The sequence below is a fragment of the Rattus rattus genome, chromosome 8 (assembly GCF_011064425.1).
Source record: "Rattus rattus isolate New Zealand chromosome 8, Rrattus_CSIRO_v1, whole genome shotgun sequence".
Classification (NCBI taxonomy): domain Eukaryota; kingdom Metazoa; phylum Chordata; class Mammalia; order Rodentia; family Muridae; genus Rattus; species Rattus rattus.
Window position 1 is genome coordinate 105,582,209 of NC_046161.1, and position 21,988 is coordinate 105,604,196.

Genomic DNA, 21,988 nt, shown 5'->3' on the forward strand with positions numbered 1-21,988 from the left:
CATCCACCCATCCATCCATCCATCCATCCACTCATCCATCCATCCACCCATCCATCTATCATCCATCCATCTGTCTATCCACCCATCCATCCACCCATCCATCCAATCATCTACTGAGCATCTAGCCCTTCAATTCACTCATCCACACATCCACTCACCCATCTGATATCTCTCCCTCCCTCCCTCCATCTACCCATCCATACCAAAAAAAACCCCCTAAATATTAAAAAGAAAAAAAAAAAAGCAAGGTAAGTCATGTTGGAAAAGGAACACGTGGCGGACGGCCATTGGCGGTGGCTTCGTACTGCACTTACCACAGCGTCTGCTTACCACCTATCTTTCTGTGCGGGTCCCAAAGGCTGGTGTATTTGCTTCGTGGTCTCCTAGGAGCTTCACTGTTAGGAAACACTTGCGCATCTATCTGTATTGTTTCTTTTCTCCACATGCAATTGCCGGCATTTGAGGCATTTTCTTGATTTGCAGATAATTTCTAATTTGGTTTTGCCTTTAAGCCTGAGATCTTCACAGTACTGGCGTTTGAGGGGGCTGTGTAGAGAGAAAGTGCATATTCCTTCTCTTAGAAATAACCTCTGCGGAATCAAGTCTTAAGCGAGCATTCGGTAGATTGATGGGCAAACGTATGTTCACTCAACCACCTAGTTCTCATCTCTTCATTTACCCATCTGTCCATCCACTCATCCATCCACCCACCTCCTTATCTCTCCATCCCTGATCTATCCGGTCATTCCTCCATCCATCAGACCATACAGCCACCCATCTATCTACCTACTCAGCCTTCCACTTACATCCATCCATCCACCCATCCACCCATCCATCCATCCATCCATCCATCCATCCATCCATCCATCCACGGGATCCATTGATTCACCCACATCTCCACTTCTCATCCCACCCACCCACTCACCACTTATCCACCCAGTTACCCATCTGTCCTAGTTAGCTTAAACCGTCAGCTTGACACAGTGTAGAGTTATCAGAGGGAGTCTCAGCTGAGGGATTCTTTTTTTCTTTTTTCCTGACAGAGACCCTTTACTGAGAGCGTCTTAAAACATCCAGTCCTTGATTTGAACAAGTTTCAATTCAGCTGCTGGCTGACTTAGGTAAGGCTTCTTGGTGACAAGAATACTTCCCATCTATAATATCAAAATAGGTTCTTGGCTTGTGTATGAGCATCTTCAGGGCCTCTGTCCCATCTTCTTCAGGGTTCGATTAAGCTCTTCAAACTTGTGGATCTGCCGGATGAAGAAATCCCCATAGCGTCGGGCAACTTTGGTGTCTGCGATGTGGATCATGTCCTTATCAATATAGAAGTCCACCTCTGAGGCCGACTGGAATTCGCCATCTAGGGCAGAAATGCCACTGGTCCACACCAGGTTCTTCATCTTGTGCTTGAAGACAAGCAGTTGGATGCGGAACTCCTGTTCTGTGAGGTCCAGGAAGCCAGCCAGCTTGGCCACAGGCATGGTGGTATAGAGCTTGAGGAAGCTGCGGATGGTGGAGAGCTGGGCCTGCTGCTGCAATTCATCAGAAAACACCTTCAGCTGCTGCAGGAAGGGCTCTTTGTGGTAGTTAGGATGCACGTTGTCGTAGTTAGGCACCACAGGCGACAGGAACTTGGGGCAGGCATAGCTGAAAAGTTCCTCATAGACCTGGGGGTCGCCCTTCTGCATGCGCAGCATCTTGTCGCCATATTTCTCCCGCAGCTGGAGGTGTATGCTCTCGTCAATCCTCATGGGGTACATGGTGAGAGCAATGGCCAACAGAGCATGCATCTGCTCATTCTGCTTGTTAATCATTTCATACTTGTATGTGGTCCTCTGGAACATACTCTTGGTCCTCTGGATGTACAGGAGGATGTTGGCAAAGACGCGGATAGCATCCTGGTACCGACGCATCATTAAATATGCAAAACCAACATAATAGTAGGTGGTGACCTGGCACTCAGGCACACGGGAATACATGCCTTTCTTGTTTAGCTCAATATTCTCCAGCACCTTGATAGCCTGGTAGTAATCCCCCAGTAGAGAATGCAGGCGCAGAAGCCCCACCAGGCTGAAGTAGCCAAGCATCTTGTAGAGGGAGTGTCGTCCATATTCCCCAGCCACACTTTCGGGGTCACCTCCACTGGTGTAAACCTCCAGCTGCCGGTTGATGTTGGATTTGTCCACCAGAGAATGCAGCACGTTGAGGACGCTGTGCACGTTCCAGATCTTAGGGTTGGATCTCAGGAAGTCGATCTCTTCCTCTGACTTCTTGGCCGTCTTACAGCGGTACTGACTGAATGACTGGAACTGGTAGATGAACTCATCGATGATGTCCCAGAGCCACTGGTTGGGGAGTTCAAGGGGAGCAGGTCCATCAGCGTTGAGGATGTAGTTGAAGAGATTGCAGTAGTTGTAATAGGATTCGAACCTCTGTTCCAAGGAGGGTCCCCCACTGACTTTGGCGTAGATATGTCTGTAGTACAATTCTTTGTACAAAATTAGGAAGACAGCATCGTTGCCAACTTGGGGTGCAATTGCTTCTGCCTCAGGCCACGGTGTATTCTTGAAGAATCTCTCAGTTAGCTTGGTCCAGCTGTTCTCATAAATGTCCTGGATCTCATACACCTTCTGGTCAATGACATCACTGGAGACGCGACTGGCCTGAAGCTCATACACTTTCTGGTCAATCAAATCCGAGACAGTCTTGTGGAAGTACTGAATGAAGTTTTTGATCACTTCAGGAATCACCTGGTAAGTCTGCTGTTCATACTGTCGCTCATAGGCAAGGTCCTGCTTCGGATCTCCTGTATGCATATCATAGTCGCCCGGGTAGGCATAGGGATCATAAGCAGTCTCAGATTCGTAGTCATCAGCCGGATAAGACATGGCTACGGCGCTCCCTCAGCTGAGGGATTCTTAAGGCCAGGGTAGCCCAGGGCAAACTCTGAGGGATAGTCTTGATTGACGATTGACTTGAGAGGTGAGTCCATTCCTGGGCTGTATAAGGGAGTCACGTGAGCATGAGCCTGTGGTTGAGCTAGCAATCGGCGCTCCTCCATGGGTTCTGCTTTGAGTTTCTGTTTAAGTTCGGGTCCTGACTTTCCTCAACGATGAACTTTGACCTGGAAGTGAAAGCTGAAATCCCCCCCCCCCAGTTGCTTTTGGCCATGCATTTCCTCACAGCAACGGAACGGAAGCTAAAACGCCATCTGCCATCCACTCGTCCGCCTAACCATTCACCGTCCATCCACCCACCCCTTTGTGTTCTCCGGCACGGAAAACCTATTTCCCTAACATAAAAGGTACATGGGGCATCCTACCAAATATATATATATGTTAAAAAATGAAGGCCGCAGCCTGGGAGTGGCTGGAAGAAAGACACAAGCACCTGCCCTGCCCCGCGGTGGGTACCGTATGATGCGTGTGACTGCGACAGAGATTTGGGAGAGCAAGTGAAGCTGAGCGTTTTGTGCGCCGTGGAGGGAGAGAGGAGGGACTGGAGATGAAGGCAGTGAGGAAGAGGCAGAGTGAGGAACCTGCACGACCACGTGAGGCCATGGTGGTGTCTGGGCTTGGGCTGCTGCTGGAGGCCATGTCTGGGTCCCTGGTCCCACCACAGCGGGGTTTGTACTGATGTCTGCGGCTCCAGTTGAGTGGACTGGGATGCTGCCTGAGACCATGCTGACAGCTGGAGGCTGCACTGGTGCGTGCGTGTGTGTGTGTGTGTGTGTGTGTGTGTGTGTGTGTGTGTCTGTCTGTCTGTCTGTCTGTCTGTCTGCATCAGGGAGGGGGTAGTGTCAAACCGATCTGAGTGACCTCAGTGTGCTGCCATCTGAGGCCATTGTGAAGTCCTGGTCTGAGCTGCTGCTGAGGGCCGTGTCTGGGTCCTGCTGCAGCTGGAGCTTGTATTGATGTCTGGGCCTAAGTTACTATCATGTAGCTATCTAAGGTCTGGGCTGCCACCTGAGTCCATGGGGATATCTGAGGGCTGTGCTGTGCCAGGGGACATGCTGATCTGAGTGCCCTGCACTGCCACCTGAGGCCATGGCGACATCTGGGACCATCCTGCCTCTGGAGGACATGTCTGGGTCTGTGGCCCTATGGGAGCCAGAGTCTGTGCTAATGATTGAGACCCATGCTATTACCAAAGGCCATGTGGATGTCCCTGGTCTGTCAGCTTCCTGAAGCAAATTGATGTCCAGATGTCCAAGCACCGTGCCTAGGTGACCCCACACTTCACCTGCTGTAGGAGAGCTGGCCCTATTCCTTTCAAGCCACCATATTTGGGAGAGTTGACCCTACTCCTCGCCTGGGCAGTGTGGGAGAGCTGGCTCTGATGGCATGGACGAGCTTGGATGGAGCCAGTGCTGGTGAGCTGACCCCACCTCTTGCCAGCCGTGGCACTCAGGAGAGCTGGCCCCGTCCCTCATGGGCTGCAGCAATCAGAAAAGCCACCCCTGCACCTTGCCTGGGCAGCACAGTAGAGTTGGTCCTGATGGCAGGGGTGGGGCAGGGATGACTGGCTCCAAGTGAGCTGACCCTTTGTGAGCTTGAAGACCTGGTGTCTGTTGAGCAGTGGTGTGGGCCTGGGAGAGAATCCGCCCCTCCCTCTGCCCCCTGCCACCCACATCGGGTGGGAGAGCTGGCCCTGGTGGCATGGCACAGCTCATGTGGGCTGACACACTCAGCTTCCACTCAAACCCAGATCTAGGGTTCAGAGTTGGCCACCCCAGGTTTGCTGCACCTATGAACTGCAGGACCACATGAAGCGATGGGTCCTGCAGACGCAAGGCTGAAAGTTCTCCGTGACACAGGGCAACAACCGGATATCCGGAGGAGCCCCGGCGAGGGTCAGTATTTGTAGCAGAAGCCAGAGGATTTGAACCAGGCCAATGACTCACTGCAATGAGCATTTGCAAGTAAAGCTGTGTGGGCAAAAGTGTGACACACTGTGACATACTGTGGCATGCTATAGCTTCCAGGGTGAGGTGTTGACTTTGTTGTTATTTATTATTTTGTTTTCTTTTGGGGAGATTGCCAAAGCGGAGAACAGATATGGAAGGATGGGGGAATGGGTGGGATTCACAAAGAATCAATAAAAAGTTTAAAAAAAAATCAATTTAGCCAGGTGGTGGTTGTGGCACAGGTCTTTAATCCCAGCATTCAGGGGGCAGAGGCAGGAGGACCTCTCTGAGTTTGAAGCCAGTTTGGTCTACAGAGCTAGTTCTATGCCAGTCAGGGTTACACAAAGGAACCCTGTCTCAAAAAGGCAGACCAAACCAAACCATATCAAACCAGACCAAACCAGACCAGACCAGACCAGACCAAACCAAACCAAACCAAACCAAACCAAACCAAACCAAACCCCAAACTTAATATATGGTTCTGGTTGTTAAGAGTTCTAGGGGGGTTGGGGATTTAGCTCAGTGGTAGAGCGCTTGCCTAGCAAGCGCAAGACCCTGGGTTCGGTCCCCAGCTCCGAATAAAAAGAAAAAAGAAAAAAGAAAAAAGAGTTCTAGGGATGGAACAATGATCTTGCACGTGCTGGGCCAGCGCTCTGCTGGGTGCTACAACCCCAGCTCCAGTTTGAGCTTTAACAAAAGCATGGGGCCCTTGTCTCTAAGGCCAAAATGAAGACAGGGCCATTCACCACCCAGACGTCTCCAAAAGTCTTCCCTGCAGCTCCTCTCTGGGTCAAGCCCTGGCTCGACACAGACCCATGGCAACCACTGGCTCTGCCTTTTCCAGAGTGTCACATGCCCGAAGTCATGGAGTACCCGTGTGACGTTTGTCTGTAACATCATGGACTCCCCTGGGATGCTGGGGTGTCAGTAATTTCCTGGTATTGCTGCCGGACGAACGTTTCCCAGTTTGTTTTTCCTTCATTTCTCCTTGAAAGGCCTTTCACGTGTTTACACATTAAAAAAAAAAAATCACATTCTGCTGGGCAGTGGTGGTGCACAACTTTGATCACTGTGCTCGGAAGGCCAGAGGGCAGAGGGCAGAGGGGAGAGGCAGGTGGATCTCTGTGAGTTTGAGGCTAGCTTGGTCTACAGGGCTAGTTCTAGAATGACTAGGGCTACACAGAAAAACCCTATCTACAAACAAACAAACAACAAAAGATTACATTTTATTGGTTTAGTGTGTGTGTGTGTGTGTGTGTGTGTGTGTGTGTGTGCACGTGCAATTCTTAGTAATGATTTTATTATTCTCCCTCCTCCCTCCCTCTCTCCTCCCCTCCCCTGCCAGGATCTCTCCTGTCTCAGGCTGGCTTGGAACTAACTTTCTGTGTAGCTGAGAATGACCTTGAACTTTGCACCTTCCTGCCTCCCTGACTTAAGTGGTGGGACCACAGGGTGTGCACCCCGACGCCCAGTTTTATGTGGTGGTTGGGATAGAACCAGGCAAGCACTTTACAATTTGAGCCACATCCTCTACCCTGTAGTAATATTTTATAGCAACGATAAACTCGGTTATGAAACAAATGGAAGGCAGAAACTCCATTAAATTGCATTTGCGCGTCTGTCCAAGATCAATTGCTGAGCTGGTGAGGTGGCTTAGTGGTAAAGAACATTTTCCGTGCAACCACTGGAACCTGTGGAAGCAGTTGGGCATGGCCCCCAGACATACCTTTAATCTCAGTTCTCCGGGAAGTGGACATCGGAGCATCCGTGGGGTTGTCTGGCTACCAGCCTAGCTCCACCTTTGGGGGCGAGACCTCACCTTAAAGCACCAAGGTGGAAAGTGACAGCTCAGGGCGCCAGGCACCTGCTTCGGCCTCTGCGTGCACGCAGAAGCATACGCAACCTGGTACACTCATGTGCGTGCACCCCACCCCACATATAGAATCACAAAGGGCGTTTCCACAAACAAAATCAACTGCTAAGCTGGGTATAGTGATATGAGCCTGTACTTCCAGCTAATGGAGGGGCTGAGGTAGGAGACGGAACATTCAAGGCCTGCCTGGGGGACTTAGGAAGAGCCTGTCTCACCACCACCACCACCACCTGTCCCTGCTGCCACACTTTTTGAAAAGGGGCGGGGGATGAGATGGACCTCAGCGAAAATCACTTGCGCAGCATCTGTGAGGCTCTGGGTTCTACACTCAGGGGCAGAGATCAAGTGACTTATGGAAGCTACAGTCATTGGAGAGAGTGGAGGGTGGAAGGCAAGAAGGGAGGAAGGGACAGAAGAAGGAGAGGGAGGGAGGTAAGGAGGGTAAGAGGGGTGGGGATCTTGTGAATTCCAGGTTGGCCTTCAACTTGCTGTGTAGCTGAGGATAACTTTACATTTCTGACCCTTCCTTCTTGACCTTCGGGGTACTAGCATTGCAGGCGTGTAGCACCTGGCCCAGACACAGTACTCATAAAGGGGCTGGATGCTCACTGGAGGACAGACTGTCAGCACATTGGGGGTGGTGGTGTTGTTGTTGTTGTTGTTGTCTCTCACCCTCACTCCCCAAGCTGCAGAAAATGTCACAGCTCAAGTCCAGGTGGGGTGCTACGCCTGCAAGAATGCTGAGCTTGGAGTTAAGAGACCCTGGTTCCCTACTGCTCTTTGGAGTTCCTGTTTCATCCTGGTAAGGCCAGTTTGGCCCCTCAAGCAATAAACAGTGCTTTGTGTAGCCCTGTGGCTGGATGGTAGAGGCCTAAGGACCTCCCTGCTTCCCTTAAATTGCTGATGGGAGAATAGATTACTTGCTGAGCCAAAAAAAAAAAAAAAAAAAAAAAACAGGAAATGGACTTCCAGGCACCCGGCTGCACAATCTACAGTTTCATTAAGTATAGAAAATGAAACCGGACACTTTGTGGAGCAATACCACAACGGATGTTAATGGTGGCTCAGAACTGAGGGTCAGGGCTGGGTGTGGTGGTACACACCTCTAATGCAGCACTCAGGAGGCCGAAGCAGGTGGATCTCCAGGAGTTTGAGGCTAATTGGGTTTGCATAGAGAGCTCTAGGATAGCCTCAACTGTGTAGTGAGAACCCAGTCTGGAAAAAAAAGATTCAAAAACAAACAAATTGCTGAGGCTCAGGGAGTGAGGAGTTAGGTCAGTCAGGAAGATGAAATTGTTCGGTCCTTAGAACCCATGTAAACATGGGCATGGTGGCTCACACTAGCTGAACTGGTCAAAAACAAGGTGAATTGCTCCGGGGAATGACACCTGACGGCATCTGTCACCCACACATACATGCACATACATGCATATGTACCACACACACACACACACACACACACACACACACACACACACACACACACACACGAGGGGAGGGGAGAGAGGGAGAGAGAGTGAGGCGCACATACAAGAACAGGCTCATGGGCTTCAGGAGACGGCTCAGCAGGTAAGGTACCTGCTGTCACGTCTGCTGGCCTGAGTTCAATCCCTGGTACATGGCTTAGCAGGTAAAGTTTTTGCTGCCAAGCTTGAGGACCTTGGCCACCTTGACCCATGCGGCAGGAGAGAGCTGACTCCTGCAAGTTGTCCTTTAATCTCTGCAAACATGCCGTAGTGCTTATGTACCTCCTCCCATTTTAATTTTTTTCTCTTCTCTATATTTTTTAAGAGGTTGGAGTGATGGCTCAGCATTTAAGAGCACTTGTTGCTCTCTCAGAGGTGCTGGGAACTGAGATTGAGCCCTCTGACCTCTGTGGGCAGGAAGCCTGCACTCAGTTGGGCCAGATCGCGCCCATCTGTGATCCGGCACTTGGGAAGTAGAGTCAGGAGGATCCAGAACTCAAAGCCAGCCTTGGCTCTACAGTTATTTGAGGTTAGCCTGGAACACATGAACTCATAGCCCAGCAAGCAAGAGAGCAAACACCAAACCAGCCAAGCAACTCCCCTGCATCCTTCGGCTTCAGCGTGGTTCTCCCGCTTCCCCCAGGGTGTCCGTGTATCCCTGGCTGTTCTGGAATTTGCTCTGTAGACCAGGCTGGCCTGGAGCTCTCAGATCAGAGATCCACCTTCCTCTGCCTCCTCTTGCTTTGCCGGGCTTACAGGAGTGGACCACCACCTCTCGGCTTCAGTGTGGTTCTTGTGCTTCTTGGAAGGTGGGTTTTACTTTTTCTTTTTTCTTTCTTTCCTTTTTTTTTTTTTTTCTTTTTTTCGGAGCTGGGGACTGAACCCAGGGCCTTGCGCTTGCTAGGCAAGCGCTCTACCACTGAGCTAAATCCCCAACCCTTACTTTTTCATAATGTGTGGACACCTGGAGTTCGGATTTACCTTGTAGCCATCACTTACCATCACCCCTGAGCGTCAGCGTGGGCGTCTCAAGAGCGGAACCGTCTGAAAACTCTGGACAGGTGTGAAGCTGTACAGGACTTGGGGAGCTGAGCCTCTGAGAGTGGAGTCTACCTAGCAATTAAAAAATCTGTCTGTCTGTCTGCTCGTCCTTCCATCCATCCGTCCGTCTGTCCGTCCATCCATCCATCCATCCGTCCATCTATCATCTACCTATCATCTATCCATCTATCGTGTGTGTGTGTGTGTGTGTGTGTGTGTGTGTGTGTGTGTGTAAAGGAGAGGTCCCAGCGTCTCAGAGCTCTAATTTTAGAAACACCCAGATTGCATTGAATATTTATATCCACGACGATAACTGGTGGGCTGGAGAGAGCCCTCTATCTCTCTGCCTTTGCTGAAGAGCAAGACAGATTGAGAAGTGCCGAGTGCGTGGGTGGGCGAAAGAAGTTTCTTGGCGGACAGTGGAAGCTGTTGTGTGTGTGTCTTCTCACTTGCCCTCTGCTTTGGGCCCCTCTGGGGCTCGGGTGCTCAGTCTCCAGCCGCAGTCTTGACTCCTCACATTTATCTGTGCCCATCACCCCTGGGCTCAGGGTGAAGAGAGTGTGAGACCAGGAGAGCACTCACTGCAAGGCATCTAGTCCTAGCCCTGGTGTTCGCCATGCATCCATCCTCATTCTGTCTGACTTGTGGAAACGGCCCCAGCAGACAGCCTGCTCACCTGGGAGAGTCACCTGCTGCCCCTTCCTTTCCGCTTTCAAACCCAAGGGAGAGCCCCGAGGGCCTCGCTGCCCTGTTTCTAGGCTCTCCCAGTGAAGCTAATTTTCAGGTGACTGTGTACGTGCCTGGCCCAGGCTCCTGTGCGCCGACACACCGAGAGGGAGCGTGCTGGTGTCAGGGACCGGGCGGGACCATATCCGGGTGGACCGGGTAGGTAGGGCCGTCCCTCCCTCCTGGTCTCGAGGTGGGTTGGGGGTGGAGAGAAGGGCGTGCGGAGATTTCCCTGTCAGGATCCAAGTCCGGGGCAACAAAAGGCTAGGGTGCAGGGGGCCGATGTAGGGCGTACCCACCCTGTCTGCCAGGCCCGCCCCAGGAGCATCCCTAGCCCGGGTCCCCAAGCAACTGCAAGGGACCAGGAGCTGGAGGAGGAGGAGGGACCTGGAGCCCCGAACTTGCCGGAGAAGTGGCTGGAGGGCGGGGCCGGGCCCTGGTCGAGGCGGGAGGAGGGGCGGCCGCAGCTGCATCCAGCCCGGCTGGCTTCCTTCCCAGCCCTCTTTTCCCTCCTCCTCTTCTTCCTCCTGTATGAGTCAGGCATTTCCCGGGGAATCGGAGCAGCCACGCGCGGCCCGGGAGCCCGGAGCTGCAGCGGCGGCGGCGGCAGCTGAGGCGGCGGCGGCCGGGCTGCCACCTCGGCGGCCACCCGCTCCCCGGGCGCGCAGCGATCATGGAGAGGGCGGCCCAGAGCGCAGACGGCGGCGGCGGCGGGGGCAGCAACAGCAGCAGCCGTAGCAGCAGCCGCGCCACCTCGGCGGGCTCCTCGCCCTCCTGCTCCCTGGCTGGCCGAGGGGTGGCCAGCCGCTCTGGGGCCGCGGGACTGGGCGGCGGGGGCAGCCGCAGCAGTCCCGGCTCGGTGGCCGCTAGCCCGTCCGGAGGAGGCGGCCGCAGGAGGGAGCCGGCGCTCGAGGGCGTGCTCAGCAAATACACCAACCTCCTCCAGGGCTGGCAAAACAGGTAAGGAGCCCGCCGCCGGAGCCCGCCGCCTGCGCCCGCGCCCGCGCCCCCGCGCGGTCCCCGGGTGTGGACCGTGGCGCCACCCGCGGCTGGGGACTGCCTGGACACCTCGTCCTTCCTGCACCCTGGCGGACACCGCAGAGGCGGGAGGGAGGCAGGAACCATGGTTTTCCTCGGGTACTGGAAGCTTGCAGGATCAGGAGTGGGGACGGCAGCTCCCTAGGTAGTTCCGGTGTCCTACCTGCTGAGGGTTTCTCACACCCGCAGAGAGGGAGTGCTCAATGGCCGGCGCAGAAAGCTGACTTGGTCCGGCACAGTTCTCCCCACCCCGTAGTTCGTGTTAAAAGTACGGTGTTTAAAATACAACAAACGGCACCTCATCAACAAAGAGCCTGTCACTTGTCATCTTTGGAGTGACCCCTCCCAGTGTGTGCATGTGCCTTCCCCAGTGGGTGGCTTTTCGTGCAGTTGTTATTTTTATTATTCCCCCGTTCAGGTGCATGTGAAGTTTCTTTGCTTCCCTCTCAAAGTTGGCAAGCCTTGAATTGGGCGTGGTGGCAGATGCTTGTAATGCCAGCATTTCAGAGACACCAGGAGGCTTGAGTTTTGGGGCTAGCCTGGGCTACATAGTGAATTCCAGGCTAGTCAGAGCCGCATCAGGAGACCTTGCCTCCAGAAAGAAGCTGGCAAGTCTAGTGCTGGACATACTTAAGTCTAGTGATGGACAGACTTCTGGAAAGATCGGGATGACAGAGAATGGGGTGTGATGAGGTGTGACTTCTTAGGGTGATGAGGTGTGGACTTGTGTTGTATGGAAGGACTTAAGATAAGACACAACTCTCTCCCCCACCCCTTTATAGTGTGTGCGTGTGTGCGCGTGTGTGTGTGTGTGTGTGTGTGTGTGTGTGAGAGAGTTGTGTGTGTGTGTGTGTGTGTGTGTGTGAGAGAGAGAGTTGTGTGTGTGTGTGTGTGTGTTGGTGCACGAGTGTTTGGAGAAACAAGCCAAAGTTGAAAAGTCTATGCAACGACACCATTGGGGAGATCCTTGGCCCTTCCTGGGTCTTCATTTGGGACCCTTAAATAGTTTGTACTCGTGAGATTTGAATCCCACACTGGAGTCTGGCTTATCTTGATGGTTGGACCAGATCACTCTTAGCTCTTCCCACAGGCTGTTCTGATAGTTTCCAGATGTACCCCGGGCTGTCACAGACGTGTGACTGTGCTTGTAGGAAGAGGACTTCGGACGAAATGGGATCCAAGTAGTTCTAGGTACAGAACTGGGCGACTCACCCAGGGTTTCCTTGGAGATCTGTTACTATGTTAGTAGAGTCGCTTTTAACTTCGGAGTCTTTTTTTTTTTTTCTTCTTTCTTCTTCTTCCTCAAAATAGCTTTGGTGGTGTCCGCTTTTACCTGCCCCCCACCCCTGGTTTTTAAAAGCTGAGAACAGAGGTGAGTTCGTAGGAGGGGAGAGATCGGAGATGACTAAATGTGATTTCAGTTCTCCAAAGTTGTGGCTCCGAATGGCAGTTCAAGGTGCCTTGTCAGAGACACTTTGAAAGCGCGTTCATGCCTAACGCTGCCTCTTCCTGAGCTTACGGGGCCAGCAGAGCAGCTGCCCTAGATAACAGGCGTCTTCTTGCCCGGCCATAGTGTTTACCTGCAACGTGTATTAGAGGATTTTGCCTTTTGTGTTGGATTTAGGAGGGATTTGGAGTTACGTCCCTTTTTTTTTTAAAACCAGCTTTTAAACCTGCTGCGGTATTTCGGTTGGAGTCAGAGTTTGAGAAAAAACAATAATAACAAAAATACTAGCAGTCGCAAACGTAACCTAGGTAGTGTCCGGATGTGCATCCTACTGCGCATGCTCAAGTGAGGTCTCAACCTTTGCCTTACAGCTGCCAATGAAGGTTCTCACTCGCCTCCCCAAAGGGTTTTCTCTAATGGGGGATGGCTGTGTCCCGGCTTTGGTCCTACGTTGGGATCTCTCTGAACCATGACCCAACGTCCATTAGTGGTCTGCGGACGATTTATGCTGACCCTGTGAGAACACGCCGCTCCTTTCTCTGGGGGTCTTGTGAAGGAGTGCTGTATCGGGGAAGAGGAAGAGAGAAGAGGACCAAAATAGACACTGTAAAGCGACCAAGACTTTGGTCAGTTAGTTTCTTTCGCCACAGCCATTAATTGAGTATCTGCTGTGTGCCAGGCCCTGCTGAATTAGATGGCGCCACTCAGGAGACAATCGCGGGGGAACTTCTCATGAAGTGGTTAGGAAACAGAACCAAGGGTGGCAGGAGCCCATCTATATTAGGTTCCTCTTCTACTTTTTTATGTTTTTGAACAGTATTGGGGTTTATTAAATTACATATTAAGGGGCTGGAGAGATGGCTCTGCGGTTAAGAGCAGTGGCTGTTCTTCCAGGGGACCTGAGTTCAACTCCCAGCACCCATATGTCAGCTCACAACTGCCTGTAGCTCTAGTTCCAGAGGGTCCGACACCCTCATACAGACGTACATACAGACAAAACACCAAGGCCCATAAATAAATGATAAAAAAAAAAAAAAACAAAAAAAAAAAAAAAAAAAGACAAAAAAAAAAAAAAAAAAACGCAAAAAAAAAAAAAAAAAAAAAAAAAAAAAAAAAAAAAAAAAAGGAAAAAAAAAAAAAAAAAAGAAGACATTTTAAAGGTGTTTGCTTTATTTATCTAGTCATGTGTGGAGTGTGTGTGTGTGTCCTCACGTGTATGGAGTGTGTGTGTGTGTGTGTGTACTCATGTGTATGGAGTGTGTGTGTGTATGTGTGTATGTGTGTGCTCACGTGTGTGGAGTGTGTGTGTGTGCTCACGTGTGTGGAGTGTGTGTGTATGTGAGTGTGTGGTGTGCTCACGTGTGTGGAGTGTGTGTGTATGTGTGTGTGTGGTGTGCTCACGTGTGTGGAGTCTGTGTGTATGTGTGTGTGTGGTGTGCTCACGTGTGTGGCGTGTGTGGAGTGTGTGTGCTCATGTGTGTGGAGTGTGTGTGTGTGTGTGCTCACATGTGTGGAGTGTGTGTGCGTGTGCATGTGTGTGTGTGTGTGTGTGTTATGCTCACGTGTGTGGAGTAGTCCACACGTGGAGGTTAGAGGACAACATGTGGGGGGGACTCGATTGTCCCCTTCCACCATGCAGGTCCCAGAGTGAAAGTGATCAGGCTCAGCGCCAGCTGCCTTTACCCTCGGAGCCATTATGCCAGCTCCAAAGACAGTTAAAGACGGCTTTAAGCGTGAGTGTGATGAGAGTGTTTCTTGTTGGAAGAAAACAAGAGCACAGGTGAGCGTGGGGGTCTCTGAGAGGCTGCTTCTTTCCAGTTATTATTGTTTAAGATAGGGTCTCATGTAGCCCAGGCTGGCCTCAGAGTCAGTGAGTAATCAAAGCAGGATGAAACATCTCTCAGTAACCTACTCTAATTCATAGTTACACATAGTTCAAGAAGACATTCAGAAACTGAGCATGGGACTTAAGTCTGTAGTCCCAACACTTGGGAGACTGAGGCAGGAGGATGACAGCCAGTTTCAGACTTGCTGGGGCTACAGAGTAAGGCCTGTCCTTAAAAAAAAAAAATCAGATTTACAGGATGGTTTTAAGGATAAATTCTTCTTTTCTTTTTTTTTTTTTTTAATTTATGTATTCTTTTATGTTATGAGTACACTGTTGCTGTCTTCAGACACCAGAAGAGGGCATCAGATCCCATTACAGATGGTCGTGAGCCACCGTGTGGTTACTGGGATTTGAACTCAGGACCTCTGGAAGAACAGTCAGTGCTCTTAACCGCTGAGCCATCTCTCCAGCCCCCTAAGGGATAAATTCTTAACCAGCACACAGAAGAACTTCAGGAGACAGACGGAAGGGAAGGGAAGGGAAGGGAAGGGAAGGGAAGGAAGGGAAGGAAGGGAAGGGAAGGGAAGGAAGGAAGGGAAGGGAAGGGAGGAGCTGGAGACTGGCATTTGTAGGATAACTCTCAGTGTGGATTGTTTTTTATTAAATTGTTTATATTACATTTGAAACCCACGAGCACGTGTATGCATGCACACACACATGCATATACCATGGCACACAAGAGTGCAGAGGACAGCTTGTGGAAGTCTGTGGTCTCCTTCCATGGTGCAGGTGGGTCCCAGGGATTGAACTCAGCACCTCGGGCTTGGCTGCAAGTGCCTTTACCTGCTGAGCCATCTTACCACCCCCGCTGCCTTCTTTTTCGGTTCTCATATAGAGTAAGCTGGGGAGGCAGTCTGTGCCAGCCGGCAGCCACAGCGTACCTCGAAGCCTGTGTGAGAACGCCAGACATGCCAGCACGCTTTCCTCTGCTTGGCTGCTGAGCTTTCGTGGTTTTCTCTTGCTTCGACCCAGGGTCTCACTGTAGCTCGGGGTGACCTTGAGTGTGGATGGATTCAGCTGCTTCTGTGTTTCCAGTCCTGGGATTACAGATATGCTGGGATCGATCCCAGGGGCCTGTGCATGCCGGGCAAGGGCTCTACCAACTGTACCTGGCACTTGCTGCTTATTAATATTAAAGCTTTCGGTTCCTGGGGCTGGGTGGCTTAGCAGTTACTGTTCTTCTACAAGACTTGAGTTTGGTTTCCAGTACTGTCGTCAGGAAGGTCACAGCTGCCTATAACTCGGGGGCTCTGGTGCCTTCTTCTGGTCTCCAGGAATACCAGCAGACATGTAGTGAACACACACACACACACACACTTAAAGAATATTTTAAAAATGATTGGCTCTGGACCTGGGGGTCTTCATTGTGACATATATTACTCATCCTTCTGTGGTCAGGAGTCATGTCTGCTGTGACTTAGGGCCATCCCAACCCTTTCAGGTAGGCTACTGATGACCAACTTGCCAGCCAGGGTTTTCTTTTGTATTCTGCCTAGAATAACATTAGAGTTTGAAAATGTAGTTTAATCTCCAACACTTTTTTTTTTTTTAAAGATTTATTTATTATGTATACAGTGTTCCACCTGTATGCTTGCTTGAAGACCAGAAGAGGGCATCAGATCTCATTACAGATGGTTGTGAGCCACCATGTGGTTGCTGGGAATTGAACTCAGGACCTCTAGACGAGCAGCCAGTGCCCTTAACCTCTGAGCCATCTCTCCAGCCCAATCTCCAACACTTAAGGGCTATATTTCCTATTAAAAAGAAGTCACTGGGGGCATGGTTTTTGCCCAGTGATAATTGCTTCATATATTCAGTACCCATATGCATGCACATATGCATGTATATATGTTCACATCTGTATGTATATATACATGTATATATACATATATATACATGTATATGTACATATACACTGAGGCATATACTAGTTTCTCAAGTACTCTGACTAAAAGAAACATATTATCTGAATGTGGTGGCACACACCTTTACTCCTAGCACTTGGGAGGCAGAGGCAGGGGCAGGGGCAGGGGCAGGGGCAGGGGCAGGGGCAGGGGCAGGGGCAGGGGCAGGGGCAGGGGCAGGGGCAGAGGCAGAGGCAGAGGCAGAGGCTTCCGTGAGTTCTAGGTCAGCCAGGGCTATAAAGACCCTGTCTCAAAACAAATAAAACATAATGAATACGTTTTTAGTTGCATTCTGGGTACTGTAATAGTTCCAGAGGTAACTGGCTGTACCAGACTTGGAAATGTCTGTTCTGGGCTTCTCTCACACGCTGAGGGTGTGTAGACATGTTTCTCTCTAGGAGCTGCTAGTCAGCTCTGAGGCTGTGCACTCAACTCCTTCTGGGACACTCAGTGGCTTCACTGACCACGATAAGAAAGAAATGGGTGCCTAAGATTCTAAAACAGAGCACCCTAAAATGTATTTACTTATACCTTCAAATCTATATTGAGGGCAGGAGAGGTGGGTCGGTGGCTAAGAGCACTTGCTATTTTCACAGAGGACTCAGGTTCAGTTCCCAGCGCCCATAGCGGGCAGCTCACAGCTGTTTGTTCTTGTTTTTCTCAAGTAGCCAAGGCTGGCCTCAAACGATACATATCTGAGGATACCTTGAGCTGCCGACCCTCCTGGCCACCACCTCCCAAGTGCCGGGATTGCAGACTCCCGGGGCCACTCTTAGTTTTTGCTGGAGATGGTGTCGGAGATGGGACCCGGGGTTTTGTAGATGCCAGGCAAGCACTCAGCCACGGGAGCTGCATCTTCAGCCTGCACTTTTAACACTTGTTATCCAAGTGTGTGTTTGAGGGAGATTCCACCACGATTACTCCAGTTTAACTGGGTTGGTGGGATTGTGAGCGATTTTCATTTTCTTCTCTGATAAGTGTTGGTAAGGATGTTCATAAGCGACTTGTGCATTTCTGTGAATGAGTGAAACTGTCCATGGCTGGCCATTTGATCCCTTGAGTAGCAGGGGATAGACCCTCTCCCATGCCTGGCAGCCTCCAGTGGAGAACTGTCAGCTGAACTTTCTTCTTGGGCAGCTGGCTGGCCTGTCCTTGAGGCGGCCTGGAAACCATTTTACCATGACTCTGAAAACATGCCAGGACCTTCAGGGACCACTCCAACCAGCCCCTGCTTCAGGAGGCCACGGTGTGAGCGACTTTTCCAGACAATCTGCTCTGGTCTTGTTTGACTTCGATTTGAAAACTAAATGAAAAAGTTAATTTCCCCTCCTTTCCTTCCTCCCTTCATTCTTTCTGTCCCTCCTTTGTTCCTTTCTTGTACAAGTGTGGGCGCAGATGTTCCATGGCGCGTGTGTGGAGGTCCCAGGATTGCTTGTGGAGCTCAGATCTCTCCTACTGTGTGGGTCTCTGGATCCAACTCCGTTGTCACGCGGTGCAAGGATCTTCACCTGATGAACAATCTAGTCAGCTCTAGACATCACTTCAAGACAATCCCCACGGAACTATACCCGACTCTAACTACCCCATGGCTAATCCCATCTAGGCCAGAGGAGAAAGCATTCCCCTGCTGTATCTCAGGAGAAAGCTTGTGATTGGTGGGTTTGAGATCTGGGCTTAAAGCCCATGATTGGTGGAAATGGTGCTTCAGTGCTTCAGTGCTTCAGATGAATCCCACTCCCCTTTCCGCCTGTTCTGCTCATGTTTTCTCCATCCGGGAGACCCTCGCTCATGCTGCCACGGAGTGCCCGGACCTCTCCTGACATACTGTGGGGTGGGCTAAGTGGAGGACCCAAAGAGGAGATGTGGGCGTGGCCGTTAGCGCGGCTGTAGCAGCCTTAGTACTGTTCTTGAAGTGATTAGGAACAGAGGCGAGTGAAGGCAGAGGGGGCACGGTGACTAAGGACTGTGGGACATGTAGCAAAGGCGAGAGATTGCAGGCCCTCGTCTCTGGAAAGAGTTCTAGGGAGCTGTCTGGCCGTAAGAGCTGGGGGTCCTGACACCCGAGACTTGAAAGCCATTAATACGGCCATGGCTTGGTTCTACCTGCATTAGCTGCTGCTAAAGAGCCAAGGATCACTGCCTGCCTGCTGAGGGCAGGGCTGCGGAGGGCAAGCCCCAGAGCTGTAAGCCTGAGCACCGCAGTTGCAGTTTTAGGTTTCCGGCTGTTGGAGTGTGGAGCCATTAGTGGTACATGTCAGAGTCGGGCACTGCGTATCTGTTAGTTCAACCCTCAGGCTTCCTCGGATTGTTGAAGTCTCAGAACCGTAGACACCAAGGAGGCTGCTCTTTCCTCACTGTGATTTCCATCTGCACAGAACCAAGAACCCAACACGGCCGCCCGGTTAGCAATGTTACCATCATGTGTGTGAGGCTGATGTGTGTTTTTGGATAGGTCGCCATCTGTCCGTCTTCACTGATGCTCTGTGTGTGGTCGTATGGGTGGGTATACTATATTTGGATACACCAAATGGATATATAATTTATATGGCATAGGTTGGATTAGAGAGAGCATCCCAAGTTTTGAACCATTTGGGGAGTGTTGCTATGAATACTCTTGTGCGTGAACGTGCATTCATTTTTAAGAATTTAAAGTTGCATTTATTCATCTATTTTTATCTCTCTGTGTATGTGGGTGTATACTTGAGTAAGTGTATATGTGTGAGTATGTGTATGCATTTGTATGTGTGTATATGTGAGTATGTGTATATTTGCATAAGTGCATATGCATATCTGTATGCGTTTGGGAGTGCGTGCGCATGTGCGTATGCATAGACGCCATGGCTGACTTGGTTCTTTATTCAAGCCATCAGACCTGTTGGCAAATGCCATAACCACTGATTCATCTTACCAGCTTCTCCACTCCAACTCCCCAGAGCCCCCCCACCTGTGAGACAAGATCTCATGTATCCCAGGCTGGCCTCAAACCAGCTATGTAGCCAAGGATAGCCACCAGCTTCTGACCCTACTGCCTCTCCCTCATGGCTGCACCATCTATACCTAGTTTGTTCAGTGCCGAGGATCCAACAGAGCTTCTTGAATGCTAGGCAAGCACTACACTCTCTCTCTCTCTCTCTCTCTCTCTCTCTCTCTCTCTCTCTCTCTCTCTCTCTCTTAAAAGATTTATTTATTATATATAAGTACACTGTAGCTGTCTTCAGACACCAGCAGAGGGCATCGGATCTCATTACAGATGGTTGTGAGCCACCATGTGGTTGCTGGGAATTGAACTCAGGACCTCTGGAAGAGCAGTCAGTGCTCTTAACCACTGAGCCATCTCTCCAGCCCATAGTACTACTCTCTTAAAGGACAATTTCCCACCTTGCCTCTCCTGCTTTCCGGTGCCTACTGCTTTTCTTGGTTCTTCACTGCACCCAGCAGTGTTTGGCAATCTTTCTGTTGCTTTATTCTCTGGCATGTCAGACCTGCCCCTGTCTCCACAGAACTCCTGTGAATACATTGAGGACACATCCAGATACTCCAGAACAATCTTTCCATCTCAAGGTCCTTAGTCACGTGTGCTGTGTGCTAGCGTTCCCACCATAGGGATTATGATGTGGGTATCTCGTGGGTAGAGACAATATTCAGCCTCTTATGGGACTACAGTTTCTAAACTGGCTTAAAAAAAATCTGTGTGTGCATGTGTGTGTGTGTGTGTTGTGCATGTGTGTACTGTGCTGTGTGTGCATGTGTGTGAGTGCATGTGTGTGTGCATGAGTGTGTGCATGTGAGTGTGTGCTGTGCTGTGTGTGCATGTGTGTGCTGTGCTATGTGCATGTGTGTGAGTGCTGTGCTGTGTGTGCATGTGTGTGTGTGCATGAATGTGTGCTGTGCTGTGTGTGCATGTGTGTGTGTGCATGAATGTGTGCTGTGCTGTGTGTGCATGAGTGTGTGCTGTGCTGTGTGTGCATGTGAGTGTGCTGTGCTGTGTGTGCATGTGAGTGTGCTGTGCTGTGTGTGCATGTGTGTGTGTTCTGTGCTGTGTGTGCATGTGTGTGTGTATGTGTATGTGCTGTGTGTGCATGTGTATGTGCTGTGCTGTGTGTTGGTCAGAGGATGAGTGTTGGTCCTTGCCTTTCATCTTGCTTAAGACAAGCTGCTGGTACCTCAGTCTAGCTGGCTGACACCATTCTGGGAATTCTCCTGTCTCACCTCCCATCTCCTGTCGGAGCATGAAGATTGTAGATGTGAGTTCTGCAGAGCTAAACTCAGACCCTCATGGTTGCATGTTTAACCCTTCAAATACGAAGGCCTCTCCTCAGCCCTGCTTCCGTTTGTGAGCTGTGGCTGGTGTTTCCACGCAGCCTCTTTATGGACAGCTGTCTGAGGACTCGGGGAAGAGACAAGGGTTTAGGCCTCTGTGCCCTGAGTGAAGGGTTGGAATTATTGTCCTGGAAACTCTCAGGCTTTTTGCAGTCCTTCCTGGCTCCTGCTGATGTGATTTGGGGCCAAGCCAAGACAGAATTGGAGAGGAAACAGTCCAGAATTTGATTTTTGACAACCCAGACTGGGTTGAATGTGGTCACAGCCCCAAAGAAAGTGCTTTATTTGTGCCTCATACCAGGATATCAATAACAGCGATAAAATTAGGAGACATTTTATGTGGCCTTCTGTTGTAACTCCATTATGTGAAGGTCAGATAAGTCCTTTGGGCCATGAGTAACTTTCTCTTCTGGCCTTGCAGTTTTAAGGGGACTATTTATGTTGTCGTGTGGTTCGGTCCTTTTCTAGAAATTGATGAAAATGTAAAAGGGTGTGGCCTGGGATATAACTCACTTGGCAGAGCCTTTGTCTCGGATGCCCCGAGATTACCTTCAGCACCGCACACACGGAGACGTGGCGGGACCTGGTGGCGCTCGCCTGTAGTCCCAGTACCCTTGGAGATGGAGGGAGGAAGATGGAAAGTTTAAAGTTGTCTTCAGTTAGCTTGAGACCAGCCTAGACTACAGGAGAGCCAGCCTCAAAATGAGAGCGAGGAAGGATGGCCTGAGGATACGTCTCTCTGAGCAGAGTGACTGGTAAAAGAGTTCAAAGCCTCAGCACCCCTGTAGAAGCCTGGCGTGTGCACCCCTGTCGCCCTGAGGAGCCGCTCTACCTGGAGTGGTAAGAAGCTCCAGGTTGCCTGAGACCCTGTCTCATAAAATAAAGGTGGAAAGGCAGCGAGGCCGAGAGGCAGCGAGGGGATGGGTTACTGTGACAATGGCCCTTACTGCACTTATTAGTGACATCCCAGAATCCCCAGAAAGGTGGAGGGAAGGAGCTGACTCCTGAAAGTTGTCTTCTGACCTGCATACCTGTGGTATCCCCAACAACAACAAGAAGAACATATGAAAAATATGGAGAATTGGGCTGGAGGGATGGCTCAGTGGTTAAGAGCACTGACTGCTCTTCCAGAGGTCCTGAGTTCAAATCTCAGCAAACACACGGTGGCTCGCAACCATCTGTAATGGGATCTGATGCCCTCTTCTTGTGTCTGAAGACAGCTACAGTGTACTTATATATAATGAACGAACCTTTAAAAAAAAACTATGGAGAATAGAAGAAGACAGCGGACCTTGACTCTGGCATTCACACGCACACACACATTCACTACACCCAGGAAGTTGAAAGGCGGCCTATGTGGTTCTTTGGCTTCTCAT

The 21,988-nt window shown here is 50.7% G+C and overlaps 2 protein-coding genes across 4 annotated transcripts in view; one reads left to right on the forward strand and one right to left on the reverse strand.

The window, feature by feature from the left end:
* Positions 1 to 1,038: 1,038 nt before the first annotated feature.
* On the reverse strand, positions 1,039 to 2,906 carry Eif3l (eukaryotic translation initiation factor 3 subunit L). Of its 2 annotated transcripts, XM_032911023.1 has the most exons (2): positions 2,601 to 2,677; positions 1,039 to 2,520 (listed from the first exon to the last, which is right to left on the reverse strand). In XM_032911023.1, the coding sequence occupies exons 1-2, from the start codon at positions 2,675 to 2,677 to the stop codon at positions 1,197 to 1,199; spliced, it is 1,401 nt and encodes a 466-aa protein (XP_032766914.1). In that variant the 3' UTR covers positions 1,039 to 1,196. The 2 variants fall into 2 exon arrangements, with proteins under 2 accessions (XP_032766914.1, XP_032766912.1); XM_032911021.1 differs by having other exon boundaries at positions 1,039 to 2,906.
* A 7,010-nt stretch (positions 2,907 to 9,916) lies between these two features.
* Osbpl10 (oxysterol binding protein like 10) overlaps positions 9,917 to 21,988 on the forward strand; it is a 247,782-nt gene continuing 235,710 nt past the window's right edge. The window contains exon 1 of one of the 2 annotated variants that reach the window (XM_032911026.1): positions 9,917 to 10,975. In XM_032911026.1, the coding sequence (XP_032766917.1) occupies positions 10,689 to 10,975 (287 nt within the window). In that variant the 5' untranslated portion in view covers positions 9,917 to 10,688. The remainder of the gene's footprint in view (positions 10,976 to 21,988) is intronic. The other variant, XM_032911025.1, reaches the window with a different exon arrangement.